Source organism: Gopherus flavomarginatus, chromosome 3 (assembly GCF_025201925.1).
Source record: "Gopherus flavomarginatus isolate rGopFla2 chromosome 3, rGopFla2.mat.asm, whole genome shotgun sequence".
NCBI lineage: Eukaryota > Metazoa > Chordata > Testudines > Testudinidae > Gopherus > Gopherus flavomarginatus.
The window spans coordinates 240,153,901-240,176,412 of record NC_066619.1 but is presented as its reverse complement, the minus strand read 5'-3'; the positions used below and the strand labels follow the sequence as shown (position 1 = coordinate 240,176,412).

Genomic DNA, 22,512 nt, shown 5'->3' with positions numbered 1-22,512 from the left:
TTTTGCACTTGTCAATGTTGAATTTCATCTGCCATGTTGGTGGCCAGTCACTCCATTTTGTGACATCCCCCTGGTAACTCTCTGCAGTCAGCTTTGAACTTAACTATCTTCAATAATTTTGTATATTCTGCAAATCTTGCCTCTTCATTGTTCACTCCTTTTCCTAGATCATTAATGAATATGTTGAACAGCATAGATTCCAGTACAGATCCTTGGGGACCCCACTGTTCACCTCTCTCAATTGTGAAAATCGATTATTTATTGCTACACTTTGTTTCCTATCTTTTAACCAGATACTGATCCATGTTTGGGGCAGGACTATTTCACATTTGTAGTGTCAGACACAATGAGGTCATAATCCTGGGTGGGGCACCACTATGATACAAATAACAATATTAACCAAATGGCCCATATAGATATTTTTCAAAAGCCACATCACAAACCTTATAAAGTGCAAGGCTTTTTTTAGATACAAACACAAGAACATTAGTATCCAAACATAACATAAATGTTTCTAATAGAACTTGTTTGTGACTGTACTTTACTCAGCTTTTAAAAACTTTCCTAAAGTAAGAATTTTACTTAAGAAAGGATCAATTTAAGAAAAAAAGAAAGGAAAGTGTTTGCTTGTTTCACTCATGAATGCAAAATTAAAACAAATATGGGCCTGGTAAGAAGAGAACGATTTCAGAAGATTCTGCTTATGGAAATATGTGAAAGGGCATCTGACCTGGAAGTACTTCTGACATGGATCACAGGGCTTCAGCAATGGATCAGGAAAAGGATTATAATTTGAAATCTGAAAAGAGGGATCATTTAAGAAATTAAAAACAAAGAAAAACACAAAAGAAACACAACACATTGTAAAAATTCCTAAAGAGCTGTTAAGCAGAACAAATAAAATGTCGCAACAAAATGCCACTCAGTTTTCATAACTGTTGAAAGCTGTAGAGAGACAGGCTATTTTGTAAAACTAATTAGAACAAATACTTAAAAAAAACTCCACTAACAGCGTGTTTTTTATTCCCAGTGCATATTTCTGTAAGGAAGAAAGCAAAATATCAACAAGATTTCCCATTTTTAGAGCAACATACTGGAGTAAATATTTCATCATATTACAAAATACAAGTTTGCTCCTGCAGTCCTCACTCCTTCACTCAAGTGACACTTTTCCAGGAGAGCAGTCATACAGACTTTGATAGGACTAATATGCATGAGTGAGGAATACTCACCTGAGTAAGAATTAGCAGAACAGGACCCAGCATTTAACACTGGACAGTAGGGAATGGCTTGAACAACAGGTCCAACACTAGTGAACAATTAAGCAGGCCAAGAATTTTTTTCTGGATGGCACTTCCTTGGTGGCGAGTTTTTCTTTAATACAGTGTTTTGTTGCAACAGCTTGCACGTGGGCGGGACTGGGGGGGTTAAAATAATTTTTGAATGGGGTAAATAAGTACATTGGAAACCTATGCATCTACAGCAGGGGTTCTCAAACTAGAGGTCGCAACCCCTCGGGGTCACGAGGTCATTACCTGGGGGGTCGCGAGCTGTCAGCCTCCACCCCAAACCTCGCTTGCCTCCAGCATTTATAATGGTATTAAATATACTAAAAAGTGTGTTTAATTTTTTAGGGGGGTCACACTCAGAGGCTTGCAATGTGAAAGGAGTTGCCAATAAAAAAAAGTTTGCGATCCACTGACTTACAGGAACCTGTGATTAGGGTTGCAGGTATGCAGTATCTGAGGTTGCAAGTTCTAAAGTTAAATAGAGACAAAAAACACCACAAACATTTTCATAAAGCAGATTTTGTTTTCTGCAGAGATATCTAGTAAATATAATATAATACGACAAACTTATCAGGGTTTGAGCTTATCTCAGATGCTGTGTAAATTCAGTCATAAGCAAAAGCCTGAACAGCTTCATAGTAAAGGTAGAAGATACATTTTTATACAACAGTACTTAACTAAATGCTAAAAATAATTATCTAAATTTACTAATAATGTAAAATTAAATTAAAAACTTATTTCTCTACAAAAATAAATGTACTATAACTTTTTAAGTTGCAAATTTCAATGCTAAAAAGTCAACACTTTCATGAAAAGGTTCTGACGCCCATCTTAATGTTATGTCTCTCCATACCACACTCACCCTTTACATACAGAACCTGCAATTCTGGTCTCCGTGACACAGGTGCAAATCCAGAGTAATTCCAGTGACATTCAGATTTATGCTGGTATAAGTAAGCTCAGAATCAGGCCAATATGCTGGAAGATTTCCTTTCTGCTATGTCAACCTTCACTGTGCCATTTTCAGCATACATATTACATGATTATCTAAGCATGACCCTTTTTATTTTATTTGTGGGGTCCATGCTGAGCTTTTCTCCTTGGGAGTGGAACCAGATCCTGAAAACACTGGCAAAGTTTGGGGAAACTGTGGCGCTGGTGTTGCTGCTACAGCCAATGTCACTTTTACTGGAGAAGAGAAAGACTGGCAGGAGTGACAAGGAAAGCTACTGTTAAAAATATATATATAACACATAGGTTGGGAAAAGAGTGTCTGTACATCTGGATATAGTGCTTAGATTATCCACAAATATAAAGTGAGTTTTTAAAAGTCATATGATACATAAGAGTACATAATCAGCAATAACCCAAACTTAGGAGAACAGATTTAACAATACAGTTTAGATATTAGAATCCAAATACTAGGGTACTTCACTCATGAAAAATTGTACAGAGATTTGGTTGTGGAAAGCAAAATATATCAATGAGTGGAGAGTGTCCCTCAGTAATTGAGAATTAGATTGGCTGTCCATTTAGAAAATACGACACTGAGACTAGAAGTGGCTGAACATGGAAGCTGGAAATAAGAGGCTGCTGATAGGGAAACAGTATCTCAGCAGAACCTGAAGGAAAGTTACTAACTGGAGAACTCATAAGCAGGAAAGGAGGAGAGTTGCAAGCAGCTTATTTGAGTGCCTCTCCCTTACCAGGAGCCTACTTTGCAACAATCAAGATCATCTTCTACTTCCCACTCTGGCCTCTAGGGCCCCTCTCAACAACCCACTTCAACACCTAAACCAGCTTCCCTGCTGAGCACTGACCCATTTCCAGTTTCTCCTATTTTACCTAACACTGCCAAGCGTTCACTCCCACCACTAGCTTCCTCAGTGAGCAGTTTCCTCCCAACTCCTGTCCAGCTTAGAAGACACCCCAGCCAGCCTCCTCTGCCATATAACTACATTTGCAAATTTAGAGCTAAACATATAACCAATCAACTGCAACCGCCTAGCAGCAATACTATCTGTGTTATTGTGATGTTCTTCAAAGTCTTTTTAATGAAAATCCTTAATACTAATCTGTATTTATATAATGCTATTAAGTTAAAACAAACTTAAAATCCTACCATGGGTTTAAGCATTCAAGCAGAGCGAATCTTATCAGTTTTCTTGAGGTTTCCCACCCTACTTCCTTGCTAGCAAAAACGTAGCGACCAGAGAATACTCACAACCAGATTCTAACCATTTTACAGATAAAAGCAAATATTAGGTCTAACTCACGATCCCTTGCAGTATTATTTTTATAGGAGTGATAGGAATTTTATATTAGATACAGATACAAACACATACACTTATACTTGACTGCTCATCTGAGGCACAGTCCTTAAGGACAGAGTGTCTTGCATTTTAGCTTAATATAATTGTATTGTCACCCTGTATCATAGGATTTTTCTTAAATCCAGTGATCACATACAAAAATAAATAGATGCTCCTTCCATTTACACAAAGTGTAAAATAACATATGATAAGGAGCTGCCCTGAACTTAGCAGCAGTATGGATAAGATGATCTAGTGAGTCTTTTTTTCCATTTAATTTTCTTTTCTTTTTTTTTAAATTAGATTTTTTCCTACGCAGAATGGAATAGTCCGGGAGACAAGAACCTGAATTAACACCATATGAAGACAGAGTGTGTGCCATATCTTGGCTCCCTGCAAGCAGGACTAAGAAGACTTTCTGCCACCAGATCTGTATATTTCCAGAAACACCATTTGTCAAGTAAACATTTTCTGTCAAACCAGTTATCTTTTTGAACCCTATGGTTCAAATACAAGCACATACAAAGCTTAAGAATTTTTTTTTCTTCATGTCTGGGTAGATACATAAATTCTGCAATAAAAAATGCAATACACCTTATTTATTACCCCCTCTTAACTCCCCCTCAAACAACTCTCTTCAAACACACACACATTTCCATACGGTAAAAATAATGTGCACTTCATTCTCTGTGTGTGTGTGTCCTGCATACAACTGAAAAACACATTTTAAAACCTTAATTTAATTCCTGCAATTGACTGACCAGGCAGCCAGCTGGAGTTGCTTTTACAAAGCTTGCCATTTTTCTCTCTCCAACATCAACCAAAATTTAACTCGTACCCATTCTGGAAGTGCCATAAAAACCTGTTTCGGATTACCAAAACCAAAATAGTCCCAACCAAAATGATAGAAAGCAAGACAGCCTTTGTTTTCTTAATTCTGTATCACATGTTTCTATTAGGCAAACAAAGAAATAAACTGTCTCATAAAGCAGACAGGCTATCCAGATTCTTAACAAGATAATGGAAAGAAACAATGATAGATGCTCTGCTAAATTTGCCAGGCAAAACGATTTAATCTGAATCAGCCTGTATTAGTTCAGACTAGAATTTTTTCAGCTTCCACATAAATCTGATATAGGTCACTTGACAACACTTAGATCAGGAAGGAGAGCTATTCCGAGGATGGTTGCTTACTGAACAGAGTGAAAGAAACTGGCAGGATCTATTACCAAGCTCAGCTTTCCAAATGTTCTTAACAGCACCAAGTCAATATCAAGCCCTTTAAAAAGCCTTTTGATCAGGACATGCAGGTGAATAAAACACCATGTGTAAAGATGGTTTAGGCTCATACAACAGCTTTATTAACTAAACATAGTTAACGATTCCCTAACTATTGTGCAATAAATAAGATGAGCCCAAAGGAAGTGTTTGATTAAAGCCAAAAAACAGCAAGCAGAAGGAACAGCTGTCCTTTGGGTAGAGCCACACCCATCCAGCCCAGCCACCGAATCCTATTTGCAGTATACAAAAGCGACTTTGCTCCTGAAAAACTCAGGAACAGTAGTGCATGTTCTTGAGCACCATCTACTGGCACATTAACTATTTTACATATATACAGACCTCTCTCTTTTATTGACCCATTTCATAACAACCAAAACCTTGAGGCCTAACAATAATGAATCACTGTTCACCAGTTTATTGTTAGCTACAGTTTAGTTCCCATCAAGGTTATTCAGAAAGGGTTTTACACCAAAATTACCCAGCTTGAGCCAGATATTACTGAGGCAGTAGTGTGTTTGGAAAAGCAAACTATACACTTGAAACAATGCTGCAGGAACAATATTCGTTTGTTGGTGGTCAGAGCAATCTCATGATTCAATCAGGATTCAACAGAAGAATGTGTTATCCTTTGAATGCAGTGTTGTTGTAGCCCTGTGCATTCTGACAAGTTCATCTCAAAATCAGTTTACACGATCCTTTAAATATTTAACTGTTCTCTGTGTTTTGTATTTTAGGAAGAGAACACTCTTATTCTAATATATTTACTGATGGCCATCAATACATCCAGGCCTCAGAAAAAATATTAAATAAACAAATAAAGGCAAAATCACAAGATCAAAGTCATTAGCCTATATCAATTTTACATCAGACTTTATTCTGGTTTAAGGGAGGATTTGAGAAGTAAATAAAATAAATGGGACATAATCCATTAGTACACTGTATGAAGCTATCAGAGATGAAGAGAGACAAAGTGAAATAATAAACGAAAGCCAAAACGTAAAGAATGGAGAGAAATCAAAATACAGCAGAACCTCATTAATTCATATGGACTGGGAATCCATTACAGATTAATTTGCAATAAACAAAAATCATAGAATTTGAATACAGTTTAATCAAAACGTTTAAATCTAAGTACCTTAAGTTAAGTATCTAAATAAAATAGATCTGATTTTTAAGTGCTGAGCACCTGTAGTTCCCACTGACTAATTGTAGCTGTAGGTAGGTGATCAGCACCTCTGAAAATCAGGCCGCTTTTATTTAAGGTACTTAAACATGGATTTAACAGCCTAAATTCAGATATTTACGTTCATAAATTTGACGTTTGCTCAAATTTATTTAACGAGTGTAGCTTAGTTTTAATTACTTACATTTTATGATCTGCTAGTAAATACACTGTAGTATATTTTTAAAGTGTAATAGATCTTAGTAACAAAAGACATCATTATAGTGCTATCTACATACCTTTGTGACATGAGGCCATCTGATTTTTTGTGGGAGAACTGTTGGTTTTGCAGAGTAGCAAAATCCAGATTGGCAAGATTCTAGTGTATGTGGTACAGAAGTGAACCTTGCTTATCCTACCCAGCTAGATTATTTTATTTAATGTTTATTTAAATAATCTTTTATTTGTCTTAAATTAGTATAGTATTTCTAACCAATTCTAATATAATTTTCTCCTTTTCTCCCTGGCTCATAAAGGAGGCTTGGGCTAAAAATAGGAACCTGCTTAAAAATAGGAGGAGGATTCATATCCCTTCCTCGTGTCTTTAACATATAACGGTGATCAGTTATTACAGTGTTACTCTCTAAATCAGAGATTAACAAACAACAAAAGAAAAGGAAAATCATCTAGTCAAGAAGACTTGATAGATGATTAGTAACTATCTCCAAGGATTATCTGTCTCCCAGAGTTTATTATAGAAGCCGCTACTCTTTACCAACAAAAAAAGGATGGTGCTTGGAAGACCGCTTTGGGTTTGGAAGACTGGGGCTCAATTCACTGCTCTGCCACAGACTTCCTGTGTGACTTTGGGCAAGTCCCTTAATATACATTAAAGACGGAGACATACAATGGTAATTGGAGCCATATAAGTACTTTAAATAGGAAGAGGTAACGACAGCAGTTTTAATTAACCAGTTGACATTTCTTGGAAATTGGAGCAGATTTCCAGATTCTGAGCTCCATTTCTCTGGGATTCTCTTATTCTCCCAAACCTCTGAGTTAAAAAAAAAAAGTTAATCCCCATCTCCATCAACATCTCCCTTCCTAATTTTCTGTTCTCTGTTACTGACTGCAGAGGATGCATGCTGGAAACAGCATGAAACTGGTTGGGTTCCCATTCTGTGGAGCAGTAGCAACAGGAAGAAAATGCAATCCATGTCAATGTCACTCACATACCTATGTCCTACCAACTGCATTCACTGTTTTCAGTAATTGAATAGGGTGTATTTCAGAACCCAGGATGCCTTTTCAACAGGGAAACTCAAGTTAGTCTCCACATTGCAAATCTGTAATTTGCTGTCCCATTAAAACTGAACTAAAATTAGACTCAAAAACCTTATAAGAAAAAAAAAAACACCAAGAACTACATCCTAATGCGACTGTCTATAAAAGCACAATTTTCACCCTCTCTACAAAATCTTAATGGTACAAACAGAAAATATTCCGTGAGAATTATAAATAGCTAATTTATAAAGCAATTGTTATTGTTCTGTGTAAGTAAACTGAATACTAAAAAAATTATGAGTGCCAGACTAAGTCATATCATACAGTAACTCTGCAGAAAGTTGATCGTTTAGGTCAGTACCCGAATACGTTAATTTTACTTGCAGCCTGTTTTGACAGCTAGATCAAGATGTTTTCTGTTTAATTTTGCTCTGTTATGTTGGGAAACCTTAATTCTTATTTAACTCAGGGCACTAAATAGGGTGACTAGATGTCCTGATTTTATAGAGACAGTCTCAATTTTGGGGTCTTTTTCTTATATAGGGGCCTATAACCCCCCGCCCCCATTCCGATTTTTCACATCTGCTGTCTAGTCACCCTAGCATTAAACCACATACACAACTGAAACCAAGATGTCAAGCCTACCTTATGGACCGTATAAACTAAGCAATTCATAGGGAAGTGGAAGGAGAATATAACAGAAAGTAACTGAGCTTACTAATGTATAGATGTTGCTAAAGTTTGGCTAAATTACACCAAACATGAAACCTGGCAATAAAAGACATGAGAAAAGCAGAAAATGGAGTAGGATTGTTACCCTAGACTCCAATAAAACCTCCTGGCCCTTATATACAAAGTTTTAAGTTATCAATACGTCAGGCTGTTTTCCTCTTGTAGTGCTATGTTTTCCATAAAGACATAAATATATAAAACGTATCTAAACAATAAAGTGACTAAGGCCAACATAAAAGGGCAATGGAAAAGGTACAAAGTTGCACTTCATGAACAGTTAAACTCGTTGCTGTCAAATCATTTAATACTGTCAGCTTCATTTAAAGCAAGTTAAACCTCAAGTCTGCAATTCTTTACCTTCATTTAGGAAAACTGTTTCTTCTCTTCCAAAGAGGAGGTGTCACTGACTTGTGTTACAGCAATAATACATAGAAACTATATATACATCACATGCCTGACTTAAGAAATAATACCAGACAGGATTTCACATCACGGGTAACATTTTCAAAATAACATAAAAGAAGAAGACCTAGCTCTTACATAGAACTTTTCACCAATAGATCTCAAAGTGTTTTACAAACAAGGTCAGTATCATAGTTCTCATTTTACAAATGAGGAAATTGAGGCACAGAGAGATTAAATGACTTGCCCAATGTCACCCAGCAGGCCAGTGGCAGAGCCAGGAATAGAACCCAGGTCACCTCAGCATCAGTCTAGTGCTCTAGCCACTGGCCACATTACCACACTGGCACTTTACAGCGCTGCAACTTTCGCGCTCAGGGGTGTGAAAAAAAACACCCCCCTGAGTGCTGCAAGATACAGTGCTGTAAAGCCTCAGTGTAAACAGTGCTGCAGCGCTGGGAGCACAGCTCCCAGCGCTGCAAGCTACACCCGTAGAGGATGTGGAGTACGTGCAGCGCTGGGAGAGCTCTCTCCCAGCGCTGGCGCTGCGACCACACTCGCACTTCAGAGCGCTGAAGTTTCAAGTGTAGCCATAACCTAAGGCTGTGTCTATACTTAAACCACTACAGTGACCCAGCTGCACCGCTGTAGCTGGGCCACTGTAGCTCTTCAGTGTACACTAGTGCTTTTCAAATTTTTTTCATTTGCAGACCCCTAAAAAATTTCAGATGGACATGGGAAATCTTAAACAAGTCTGCAGATCCCCAGGGCAGGTTGAAAACCACTAGTGTAGACATTAGTATGCCAACAGGAGGGGTTCTCCCATTAATGTAGGTCAGCGGTTCTCAAACTGTGGGTAGGGACCCCAAAGTGGATCGCAACCCCCTTTTAACGGGGTCACCAGTGCTGGTTTAGACTTGCTGGGGTCTGGGGCCAAAGCCCGAGGGCTTCATCCCTAGGAGGTGGAGCTCAGGTTACAGGTCCCCTGCCTGGGGCTGAAAACCTTAGGCTTTGGCTTTGCCCCTGCCTTCCCTCCCCCACCCGGGCGGCGGGACTCGGGCTTTGGCTTTGGGCCCACAACCAGGGCAGTGGGGCTCGGGCTGGCTCAAACTTCAGTCTCCCCTTCTGGGGTTGTGAAGTAATTTGTCAGAAGGGGTCATGGTGCAATGAAGTTTGAGAACCCCTGGCGTAGGTAATCCACTTCCCTGAGTGGCAGTAGCTAGGCCAACTGAAGAATTCTTCTATCAAACTAGCACTGCCTACACCAGGGGGTTAGGTCAGTATAACTATGTCTTTCCAGAGTGTGGATTTTTCACACCCCGAGCAGTGGCGAAAGCAACTTATAGGACTTACCGGTACGCAGTCCTGAGTGGGGCGTGGCCTCAACAGGAAGAGGTGGGGCCTCTCAAGATTTAAAGGCCCTGGGGCACCGGCTGTGGTTGGGAGCCCCAGGGCCTTTAAATCACCCCGGGGCTCCCAGCTGCAAAGGTGGCTTGGAGCCCCCGGGGCTCAGAGGCAAATTAAAGGGCCCAGGGCTTCGGCCGCTGTGGCGCTCCAGGCCCTTTAAATCCCTGCTGCAGCTCCAGCAGCCGGGCTTGGGCGGGGATTTAAAGGGCCCGGGGCTTCCGCCGCTGTAGGAAGCCCTGAACCCTTTAAATCCCCGCCACCAAAGCCAGTGCGGTCCGGTACGCCGAACCGGACCAGCTTACTTTCACCTCTGCCCCAAGAGACACAGCTATATCGATGCAAATTCCCCATGTAGACAAGCCCTTAGATTCCTAAGTCGCCTAGGCACTTTTGAAAATTTTACCCTGAGGCTGTTTGGATTGTCTGGAGCAGAGGCATTTGTCTGTATCTCTACATTTTCTTTTCTCCATCTGAGCAAACTGATATTTGCAACTTTCCGGAAACAAACTGAAAAATGTCTCCAACAGGTATGAATTATGCCAAAATGTTAAGGCCCCGTTTGCATTTAGGCCTCTTTACGCTTCTCTGGAAGCGTAAAGGAGCTTTAAAGTGGGCATCAATTACATTTTGTCAGATTAGTATAAAAGATCTTTGGTGAAAGTGAGAATCATGCCCTTAGAATAAATATTTTCCCATAGAATCATCAGAAGAATGAACGAGTCATTATGCTGCTTGTAACAGGAGAAAGAGATAGAAAATATCTTTAGGTTTGCCTGCATAGGAAATTTTACCTGTGCATAATTGTACCACCAGAACTATATGAATACAGCTCCCATGAGTACACTCTTATTCTGGAATAAAAATGCCATTTTTTCTATTTAGATTATGTTGCTTTGGATGTGGTATGAAAATGAAAAAAGCCACTTATTCCAGGATAAGAGTTTCCACACAGGAAGTTATACCATTATAACTACAGAAGTACAATCATACGAGTAAAATTCTGCCAGTAAATTTCCCCATGTAGACCAAACCCTAACTGGCCTAGAGAGAGTGGTCAGCAAACTTCTAGGTTGTTCTATCAAGTCTCAATTTTCATTGAAAATAAAAGGCTCTAGCTGTTCTGGTTGTGAAGAAAACTTTCGCAATGTAACCGCTAAGGACTTGTCTACACTTAAAATGGGCTGCGTTGCTATAGCTCTTCAATGAAGACACTACTTATGCCAATAGGAGGGGTTCTCCCATCGGCGTAGGTAATCCACTTCACTGAGAGGCAGTAGCTAGGTTGACGGGAGAATTCTCCTATAGACCTAGCACTGTCTACACTGGTGGTTAGGTCGGTTTAACTGCATCACTCAGAGCGATGGATTTTTCACACCCTGAGCAACATCGTTATACCAGCCTAATTTCTAACCAAAACCCTGGTCTATACTAAAAACTTATGTCAGTATAACTACATCATTCAGAGGAAAATCGACATTCCTAAGCGACCTAGTAATACCAACCTAACCCCCAGTGTAGACACTGCTGTATCAACGGGAGGGCTTCTCCCGTCGACCTACCTACCATCTCTCGGGGAGGTTGAATACCTATGCTGATGGTAGAAGTTCACATGTCAGCGCAGGAAGCGTCTTCACTAAGCACTACAGCAGCACATCTGCACTGGGGCAGCACTGTCAGTGTAGACAAGCCCTAAGTGTTCAGAGCCTGAAACATTGGATAGTGTATGGAAAGGGCAATGCACTGAAGAGGTGGATTTACCATAGCTGATGCTTGGAGGTGAAACCAGTTCTTGTGAGGTAGGAGTTGGGGAGACAAACAGCAGCAACCCATAAAGAGCAGAACAAGGAGACGGAGCATGGGGGCATACAGAAGCACAAGAGGAGGTGGGGCAAATAGCAGCATATGCAGGGATTTCCCTACACCTCCCCTAACTCCCTCATTGCCCCCTCCAGTGGTCAAACCAACCAAGACGAACATACCAAGAACATACCAACATACCATCTCAAGGTTCAGGTGGTGTATCTACATCCAAACAGCCTGAAGCACAAATACAGCTATCTATTGAAGAAACAGTGTCTCTACAGCCTAAAGGCAGTTCCCAATGTTTGTCAGTCAAATGTTTCCCATTCATTGAAGTTACAAAAGATAGCTACTGGCACCTTTTGCAAAAAAGCTTACGAAGAAGGAAAGCTTCCCACTACTACAACTGGTAAAATGGAGAGCTTGGTTTGCCAGAGCAATCAGCAAAGCCAATACTATGTGAAAATGCAGCAAAACAAAAAGCCTCTTGACTACATCAGCATGCAGAAAGCCTGGTAAGCCAGTCACTGTCAAAGCCAGTACTAGTACTTAATGACGCTGTTAGGAATGCTATGTTTGTTCGCATAAACCATGTTGTATCTCCAGCATTTCTGTGTCAATATCTGACTTATGTCTAAAGTAGAGCTGGACACAATGTTTTTCCATCAAAAAAAGCATTTTGGGGTCCAAAATTATTCTGAATAGTTTCAATTTGCAATTTTTTTTTAAAAGAGAGTTGAAATGTTTCATTTCAAATTTTAATTTTAAAATGTTTATTTTGACTTTATTTGAAATGGCAGTTCAATTTCAAATTTGGCCAAATAAAAAAACAAACTAGCAAATCATCTGAGAAACATCCAAAACAGATGAATCAAAAGGAAAAACTCAATTTTCTTGTGTGCGTGTGTTTTTTTTTCCAAGTTGATTGAAAATGTTTCTGTTGATTCAAAATTAACTGAAAAAATAAAACAGAAAACCATAATATGGAATTGACTCAAAATGTTTGTCTATTCAAAATGTTTTTTAGATTGGATGAAAAAACTTTGAAAAAACTCATTTTGCTTTGAATCAAAACAGATTCCTCCGACCCCCAATTTAGCTCTCAAATTTAAAAAAAGGGAATTCACTCAGCTCTGCTTATTACCTTGATAGCTAAGCTCCAGAAAGTCTCACACACAAGTTTTTGGCATAACTGGAAACAGACGATAGATCTCCTGGCTCTCAATCCTGTGCTTTCACAACAGGACTATCCTTCCCCAAAAGGTTTGGATGAAGGAAAGGGAAAACTGGGACCCACACAGAGATGTGTACATCAGGACCTGCAGGGTTTGTCATTGTCTTCTTTAAAATCTTGGACAGAACCAACAATTTTTTTAAAAAAAGGAAGGGCACAGCTGCTGTGATGTCTAGCTAGAAAGACTCTTCTGAAATTTTAGCTCTGATAATGTTTGCAAAATGTCAAAGTAATCATTTTTCATCAAACGCTGTTTCCTAAAAAAAGAGACTCTGACTGCCTCCTAAACCACTAACAAGCTTGAAAAATGGTCAAACATTGACCTAAGAGAAAACAAAGGATTCAGCAACAAGAAAAACAGTACCATCCTATAAAAGTGATCTGTCAGGTCTGCATTACACAAACATCACTTTTCATATCTTAAAACATTAGAGAATCACCTTTGAAAGTATTGTGTTTTCAACAGCAGCCTTGCAGGGCTGCCAGCAATTTGTCTTTGCTTGTGGACAGTTCAGTTCAGGCATTGGGAAGAGTGCCTAGGGTCTCTAGAGTGAAGGAGTTGGGGATTAGAAGGATTTCTGCTTTAGGTGAGAGATTGGCGATCTACTCAGATCAAACTCCTATGGCCCAGAGAAGAGCTGCACAGGTTTGTCATACTGCCGCTCCCCTCTAGCCCTGCTTTTAGAGTCAGCTGGAGACTGGGGAACATGGAAGAAAGGGAGTGCTGTTCAAGAGGAGCATGAGGGAAATTGTGCTTTAACCTTCTCTCTTGTGAGAGTGCAAGCACAACTCCTCTTTCATTATCATGACCCAATTAAGAAAGCCAACTCCACCCACATCATGATTCCCCAAATTCGTCCCCTGCCACCCATCACCCTTCTGCTCAGTTCCATTCCTTCTTGCCAACCCCATATCCCAGCTCAACCCTATGGCCACCACTTGGTGGTTCAACTCCCTTCCCCAACTACATCTGTGCTCACTCCCTCAAACCCCACATATCCGTGATAACCCCTAACTTCTCACAACCCCTGCACCCTCACAGTCTCAGTTTCCCCAAAACTTCACTCATAACCCTGATCCCCTCAGCCATACCACTGTGCCCAGGCTAACTCCCTTCTCGTGTCACCTAGCCTACCACGCAGTCCACAATGCCCCCCACCATGCCTCCTCAGAGCCCCACTGTGAAGGATCAGTATGTGTTTGTATGTCTGTATCAGTCTGCAACAACATTCAGGTACTTCAATGTTATTTTTGACTGGAAGCTGTGCTGTAGCTTCCATCTTGAGCTGGGACACTCAAGAGGTGTTAGGAGAAATCCTTACCCCTAGCAAAGGGGCTCACAATGGGAAAGCCATCAAAATCCCTCAACCTCGATGATTCTCCATTCAGATGGGTCCATCCAGAACAATGGGCCAGCTGCAGTCCATGGGAACTAGTTTGCCCAGTTTAGACCTAGGGGAGGAAAGGAGGAGGGCTGGAGTTAAGCAACTGATCACCTGACTGACAGGGTTTTTGAAGCTGCTTGGGGGAGTGACCTGATAAAACTTTACTTAAGGGCCAGTCCTTCTTGAGTCTGGGCTGTCTCACTAGCCAGCCATCGGCTAACAGGAGGGCTGAACAGGAAGAGTAGAGTGTAAAAAGGTTTTGGAATCCTGAAGGACAATAACCCAAACTCAAAAGGCTCTCAGACTGATGAGGATACTGCAGGAGGGAATTTTACGTACTGGTGTTTATTTTTTCTAGATCTGTAACTCTTGTGCTTTGCCTATAAGTAACATGTGTATGTTTTAGCAATTCCTTTGCAAAGTCTGTGCTCTCTTGTTTTAACAGCCACAAGGTCCTTGAAAGGTTAAACAGTAAACTAGAGCAACCGTGAGTGTGGAGCTCTGGGAATGAAATTCTTGACGTACTATGGAGATGAGGATTAGCAGTGGCCTTGGGCCTATGGCAGCTGGACTATGGGTTCTACATCCCAAGAAAGGATACTAGACAGGGGGTCTGTACCCCAGGCGTGTGCCTTAAAAGCAAGACTTAGCAGCTGGGTCTGGATACTGCTCAGGCTCAGAAGGCTTAAAAGACCCTGGGATCCAAAGGCTTGCTCAATACAGCAGTCTGGTGCCCAGCCACAAGGGGGGGCTCAGCCAGGGCTGTAACACGCCTTCCCACCCCCCACCCCCAAGTTCAGGTATCATCTCTGTATTACCTTCAAAACTAGATACTATTTTTCTGAAGAGTTTGTGTCATCTCTAATAGGCTATTTTAACAGATGTGTTTACAAGGACCGGACAGCTACCCTTCCTGAAAAAATAAGTGTAACTCATCTCTGGCTTGGATTTAAACTCTAGAAGCCTGGGGCCAAAATAAACTAAGTCAATCTCCAAAACTAGAGTCTCAGGCGATAGCAGGAGTAACAGGAGATGCAATGGTTAAAGTACCACCCGAATGAATAGTGAACTATTTCACCTCAAAGTTTCAAAGAGAAACTATTATAAACTAAATATTCTGTAAAGGCTCTGTACAGTAAAAAAAAAGTTATATTGTTTTACCTCGGTGGCCTGAGGAATCAACAGATATACATGGGGACTGACAGCAGTCATCTGAAGTTAGGACTGTCACACAGGAAATATCACACTACCTCCTGGGAAGATCATTTCATGTACAATGTAATATAGCAAGCCTGCAGGCTGAGAGATTAGCATTACCCAAGTTGTTAGAGTTACTTATCAGTCTTCCAATCAAATGAAAGGTGCCGGTGAGAAACTTTAAAGAGTCTTTAAACTTTTTACTGAAAAGACTCCTAAGTCAGAGAAAAATTAATGGAGGTCAGCTAAGATAAGCTAGATGGCCATGAACTGCTTGTCAGCAGAGAAGACACAGAAGGAATAAGCAAATATTTAACTCAAACAGAAAAAAAATGATTTAATAAGACACAAAAAGCTTCATCTAAACTGGAAGACTTTAGCAATAGTACATAGCTTTGAAATGAGCTGAATTTTTTCAGGTTATGCTTGGGCAGCTTATTAATTTGAGGGTTTCTAGCACTTCAACTATGTCTGTGGCCCTGAACAGTGAATAAAAGAAAGTTGGAGACCTGGTGCAGTAAGCCAAAGTTGAACAAGTCAGCCAGTACATCATTTTTAAAGGTCCAGAAATTACCTTTGTAGTTTGAACAAATCGACAGAGGTAACGCGGGTTATATAATTTGAGTACATGAAAATCAGAAATATGGCATCAATAAGAATTCTAAAGACTAATTTGGAATTTACAAACTTTCCAGCTAATGGTTTCAAAATAATGGGAGACTACTTAGCACCTTTCAAAAGTGCAATAAAAATATGACAGATAACGAGGCCAATCACATACATACATGAGCTGCTTGGACGATAGTGAGCCCCTGGGTATCGCCTGCCCATAGTGCCAGTCAGCACATTACCAGACGCTGTCAGCAGTTTTCAAAGTACAAGATCGAAATATTGAACTGTGGGGGAAGAGAAGAACAAAACAAAACAAAAGTGAAGATTTAGTACAATGACTTTATCTTTTTCATTAAAATGTTAATGATCTCCACAAATTTAGGGTAACTATGTTTATAAATTATGTATAGTCATGTTGTCAGCAGAAATGACAGATGGCAAATTTATCATTAGTGCTCAGTCTCCATTAATAAGCATACATAAATTTTAAGGCAAACATCAATCTCACACGGCACCTTTTCACTGTAGCTTATTTTGGTTGATGTCACAGACAGTGTAACCTAAGTTTCACAAAGTTTTGTGCACTTATTTAAAACTAGTGGTGCGGTTATGGTTAGTGACAATGATATATTTATTTTGATAGAGCAATTTCTGAACAATAAAAAAAACTTTGCATTTAATTTCAAATTAGTTGAATATTTCCCTAAAATGATGGAGTCTGTACTGGAATACCACAGTTCTCTAAAAGATCAGAAAGAAGTTAGTCAAGTAGGAGAAGCAAAGCACAGACAAACGTGCATTTTGGAGAAGAGAAATCTTGTCTCCAATACTGCTGAGTCAAATGTTTCTGAAACTGACAAGTATTAATGTAAAACCTTTCAGTCTACAAATATCAGGGGTTCTGGAACAATTTGTGTAGTGGAGGTGCTGAGAGCCATTGAACCAAACTGTAAACCCTCTATATAATGGAAACCACTTCAAGACAGGAAGTTCAGCGCCACCCCCAGTTCTAGCACCAATGACAAATAAACCTCCCATAATAAATAAGAAGCCCCATTGCTTTGTTCCTTAGCTCAAGATTTCCAACTCCTCTTCCATCTGCAGATTCTCCTCAGCCTATCTGCATATTCATCTCCCAAGGTATATGTCAATAATCACCTTCTCACAACTGTATAATTTAAAATAATAAAAAAACCCACCTCTTTTTTCCCCCCTAAACTGGAGAACAGAATCCTGTTTTTTTCACCTCTAATATGTCAGGAAACCTTTTGCTGCTTCAGGCTCAAGCTACATGCACTTACTGATTCCCAAAGGATACCCTGAGAGGCAGCTTCGCTTAGCATACAGGGCACAGGATTAGGGTTGGGGAGCCACTTTCACAAATCTCCATGCATCTCAGCTCCCTGAGGAAACTTAATATCAATTACTTCCTGAATTAGATGAGCTCCCTTGCTGGAGGTGCCTGTCATGTGAACAGGTGATCAACAGACAATGGCCCCCTTCTCAAAACACAGCTTCAAAAGGCTAGGTTCCTGCATAACTGGAAGGGAGGGCAGGAGTTTGCATTCACCTCCCCCTAGATATTTCTCTGGAAATTCCCTTCACAGGTATTGTCCCAAAACACAGTTCTTGTCTGCCACATAGTTCTGTACAGTCCTTTGATCATCCAGGCCCACAATAATACATCACCTTTGTATTTAATACAATGAGACTCAAAGATACTTACATTTAATTCAGTAAGGTTTTTCAAGGATATTGCAGGAAATTGCTATATCTGACACAGTGCCCAGGTCTTGTCAGGAAAATCAGGGCAGGTGAGCCTTATATAATTCATCAGTCATCCAAAATGACCCCTGTGGCAGTCCAGCCCCTTCATATTATCTCTGAAATAAAGCCACCTTCGAGGCTGGGTATCTAGCAACCCCAAAAAACACTCACAAAGATTCATAGTCACTTGCTAAATGGATGCACAGAAAGTGTACTGAGGGCCAGATTTCTCTGAGGATGAAAATTGGAGAAAGGCTATTGAATAAAGTTGCACCCATTTACACCAATAGAGAATTTGGACTGTAAACAGAAAAAGACAGCAGAAAGCAGTAAAAAAAAGTTTGGTCTGGGATGGTATGTAGGATCACCAACTTTCTAATTGCAGAAACCGAACATCCTTGCCCCACTCCCTGTCCCTGACATGCCCTTTCTCCGAGGCCCTGCTGCCCACTCACTCCATCCCTCTTCCCTATGTCGCTCACTCTTCCCCACCCCTGCTCACGCGTACATTTTCATTGGGCTGGGGCAGGGGGTTGGGATGCGGGAGGGAGTGCAGGCTCCAGCTGGGCCGGGGGTGAGTAGTTTGGGGTGCAGGAGGGAGCTCCAGGCTGGGGGGGTGGAGCCGAGTTTAGCCGCCGGACGGGGCTCAGGTCTTGGATAGGGGTTGGGGCACAGGAGGGGCTTCAGGGTGTGGACTCCGGGTGGCGCTGACCTAAGGCAGCTCGGGAAGCAGCAACATGTCTCTCCAGCTCCTGGGCAGAGGGTCGGCCAGGTGGCTCCACAGGCCCTGTTCTTGGCCAATGGGAGCTGCAGAGCCAGCGCTTGGGGCAGTGCCTGCAGGAGGGGGCAGCATGCAGAGCCTCCCTGGTCGCCCCTCTGCCTAGGAGCCAGACATGCCAGCCACTTCCCAGGAGTCACACAGAACCAGGTAGGAAGTCTGCCAGCCCTATGCCAACTGGACTTTTAGACACCTGGCAACCCTATATACACAACGTCAATAAAGAGCAAACCTTACTCTATTATTTTTATATAAATCTACGCACAAAGAAAATGACTTATAACTATTCCTCAGCATGTTCTGCACTGTAATATAGTTTCCTCAACAAAAACCTCTTTCCATGTGCTTTAAAGACTTCTATGGCTTCACTGAACCAGCCGATTAATCCAAAAACTGATTAGCAATACAAGTCTTGAATTTCCCCACATTACATCTGTTGACTTAATAAATATGTTAGAAATAAAATCTCAGAGAGAAAGAGTTAAGAACTGCAAAGACGTCACACAGCAACTCATTATATCAACTGTCAGAAGCAGCATAAGAGGGATGACAAAAGCAATCCTTTAATGGATGCCACCAGCAATGGTGCATTAAAACATGTGGTTTGAGGTCTTTTATAATTTAATTGATGGTTTTGACACAACAGTTTGTGAATGGAAGAAACAGAATTCTTCTTCCTTCCCTAATCCATTAATAATTCTTTCCCCTTCCTCATATGCTCAGCGTGCTGGTCTTGGGTAAGCCTACTCATGAAATGCCCACAGGTGATTATAACAAGAGATGGTAATAGTCAATAGCTTTGCAGGGATTTTTCTTTTTACTTTATACTTAATAAAGTTATCTGGATACAGATGATTCTCTCCCTACCCTCACCGATATTATTTACAATTCCTTTCAAAGCCTTTAAAGAGATACTTGCAGGGGCTTTGCATAATGGATTGAGAAGTGCAGTGTTTCTGTAGTTTTTATAAACAGATCCTTGTCCTCTTCCGGAAAGCTATCACTTTTTAAACAATGCAACCTACTAAATCATAATAAACATCCCTAAGCATCTTACAGTAGCAATACACTAGAGGTACTATTTTCTTTCCTTCCCTGGTGGCTGAAGCAGCATCACAGAGGCCCTCTGTACCCTGCTGTAATAACAGCTTTAAAAACATGCTTAAACTGTAGCACAGTTGAGCTAAACCAGAATGTGGTTTTCCTAACACTGTGGCCCCAAATGGGTCTAAACAATACTTAATTGGACTACTAATTGGAAAACTAGAGATCACAGCTGTGAACAAATATATACAGTGAACTCAATGGCAACAACATGTGTATTAAGACAGGACATGTATAGAGGATTCATTTGACTGTACTCTGAGATTTCCCCAATTTTTATCTTAAAATGAAAACCGCAATGACTTGCTGCAGTACCTCACAGAGCTAAATATATGTATACTAAATAATAATGTATTAGAGAATGTGTTGTCAAAATACACGTTGCTTTTCCGTATCTCCATTCAATAACTGGGATTTCTACACTTGGAGTTACCATCTTAATGATACGGCACTGTGCTTTCCAGACTAGGATAAATGGTCTTTTATATATTAACTACCAGGTTTTAAAACTTCAGTATAAACAGGGGAAGTTAATTTTTAACATGTTAGCTGGTCAAGGAGATCACCAGAGGGGATCCTAGGATTTACCTCAACCAGTGTAGCTTGAAAAACAATTTGCCCTGTCTACATCAGGGTGCTAAAACATGTTAGTTAAAACATGATTGCTAACATGTTTAAAAAATAAAACACCTATTCCTAGTCTACACACCCACCAGGCTGATCAAGGCAGATTTGGACTGAAAACCTCCAGTTGTCAAAACGAGCCCAAGCAGCTGTGTATGTATTGTTTTGCACACGTGTCTGAGGTAGACACAAGAGCCCCAAGAAGCACACAAACTCTGAGGGACCTGCAAATCAAAGTCAGGCATTCACAATGTTATCAGTCCTAGAGCAGCAGTCTCCTGTTTTTTCATGGATTCTTGTTTACTACGCTTCAAACTATTATAAAAAGCCTTTGTAGTGTCTTATACTTCTCTGTAAGCAGGTAGAATTTTTAAAGTATCCTTTATTACAGCTCTTCTTTAAGGAGTGTGTTGCGTTTGTTCTGGATGCCTAAAGAATTATTTTCTCACCTTTCATAATGACCTTATCTCAGCTCTCTGGAAGGTGAGTGTATATTTTCAAGGACTGATGTTGATAGTAGTCACGCAACATAATCAAGTACATCAGAGAATCAAAATGTACATAATGCATATCATTTTATGCTGGCTATGGAGGTGAGCGCCTGAAGGCAGCATGCACTTTCCCTGCATGCCAGTGTGTTACTAACAGCCTCAGTGACCAAGCAATCCACCACGAGTCATCACAGATAATGAGGATATAAATCAACTTGACAGGAATTCTTCCCTCTCAGACACATTTAAGTTGGTGCTATCATTACTACTTCAAATCCTGTCCTCTTCATAAGCAGTTTCCTTTACATGCTCCCCGTTTATTGTTGCAGCTTTCTTATTTCTTCATTCCTCATTACATTTTTCACAGTAGGTGCAAGAGAATTTCATTCCACTTCCACTGGCCTCACAACATTTAATGTGCTTGAGAAAAACTTTTCCAGGCTTTTCTTTCCACGGTTAATTTGTGGGCCAAATACCAGCAGCTTAGGGCCAGATTTACCACTGGTGTAAGCACTAGCAAATCCAGTGACATTGATGGAGCGTGCCAGCAGTTAAGTTGATCTTTCATAGCTACCGCAGACATTGACATTATTTTATGTCGTATGAATATAATAATCAGAGTACTGTGCTGTCATAGGTTTTTTCCCCACTTTGAACTTTAGCGTCCAAAAAGTGGGGACCTGCATGATCACTTTAAGCTTAATTACTAGCTTAAATTTGGTACGCTGCCACCAGCCAAAAATATAGTGTTTGGCACACTTCCTGTTCCCCCAAAACCATCCCTGGGGAACCCAAGACCCAAACCCCTTGGGTCTTAAAACAAGGAGAAATAAACCATCCCCCTTTCTTCCCCCCCGCCCCGATTGTCTCCTCCCTGGGTTGCCTTGGGAAGCTACACAGATCCAAACTCCTTGGATTTTAAAACAAAGAGGAATTAACCATTCCCTTCCTTTTCCCCCCACCAATCCCTGGTGAGTTTAGACTCAATCCCTTGAATTCCAAAACAAGGAGAAATCAATCAGGTTCTTAAAAAGAAAGTTTTTTATTAAAGAAAGAAAAGGTAAAAATTATCTCTGTAAAATCAGGATGGAAATTGCTTACAGGGTACTCAGATTTATATAGCCTAGAGGGACTCCCCCAACCCTTAGCCTGAGATTCAAAGTTACAGCAAACAGAGGTAAAAATCCTTCCAGCAAAAGACACATTCACAAGTTAAGAAAACAAAGATAAGACTAATCTGCCTTGCCTGGCTACATTTACAATTTTGAAACATAAAAGACTGATTCAGAAAGATTGGGAACACCTGGGTGTATGTCTGGTCCCTCTTAGCCCCAAGAGCGAACAACGAACAAAACAAACAGCACAAACAAAGACTTCCCTCCATCAAGATTTGAAAGTATCTTGTCCCCCCATTGGTCCTCTGGTCAGGTGTCAGCCAGGTTCACTGAGCTTCTTAACCCTTTACAGGTAAAAGAGACATTAACCCTTAACCATCTGTTTACGACATGTGCCTAGAAGCCAATTTTGCTCTCTGTTTAGTAATGCATCTAATAAGACTTTCAGATAACACAGTGAATGAAGCATAAGAGCCTTGAAGCCTTTAAATCATAATTTGAGGACTTTAGTAACTGAGTTAGAGGTTAGGGATCTA

At 40.5% G+C, this 22,512-nt stretch overlaps 1 protein-coding gene across 9 annotated transcripts in view; it reads right to left on the bottom strand.

Moving 5' to 3' along the window:
* Positions 1–22,512, bottom strand: part of APBB2 (amyloid beta precursor protein binding family B member 2) — a 330,575-nt gene that overhangs the window by 191,847 nt on the left and 116,216 nt on the right. For 8 of the 9 annotated variants that reach the window (XM_050947571.1, XM_050947568.1, XM_050947575.1 and 5 more), the window contains one exon: positions 16,271–16,381. In XM_050947571.1, coding sequence (XP_050803528.1) covers positions 16,271–16,316 — 46 coding nt within the window. In that variant the 5' untranslated portion in view covers positions 16,317–16,381. Of the gene's footprint in view, positions 1–730; positions 800–16,270; positions 16,382–22,512 lie in introns of those variants that run through there. The other variant, XM_050947574.1, reaches the window with a different exon arrangement.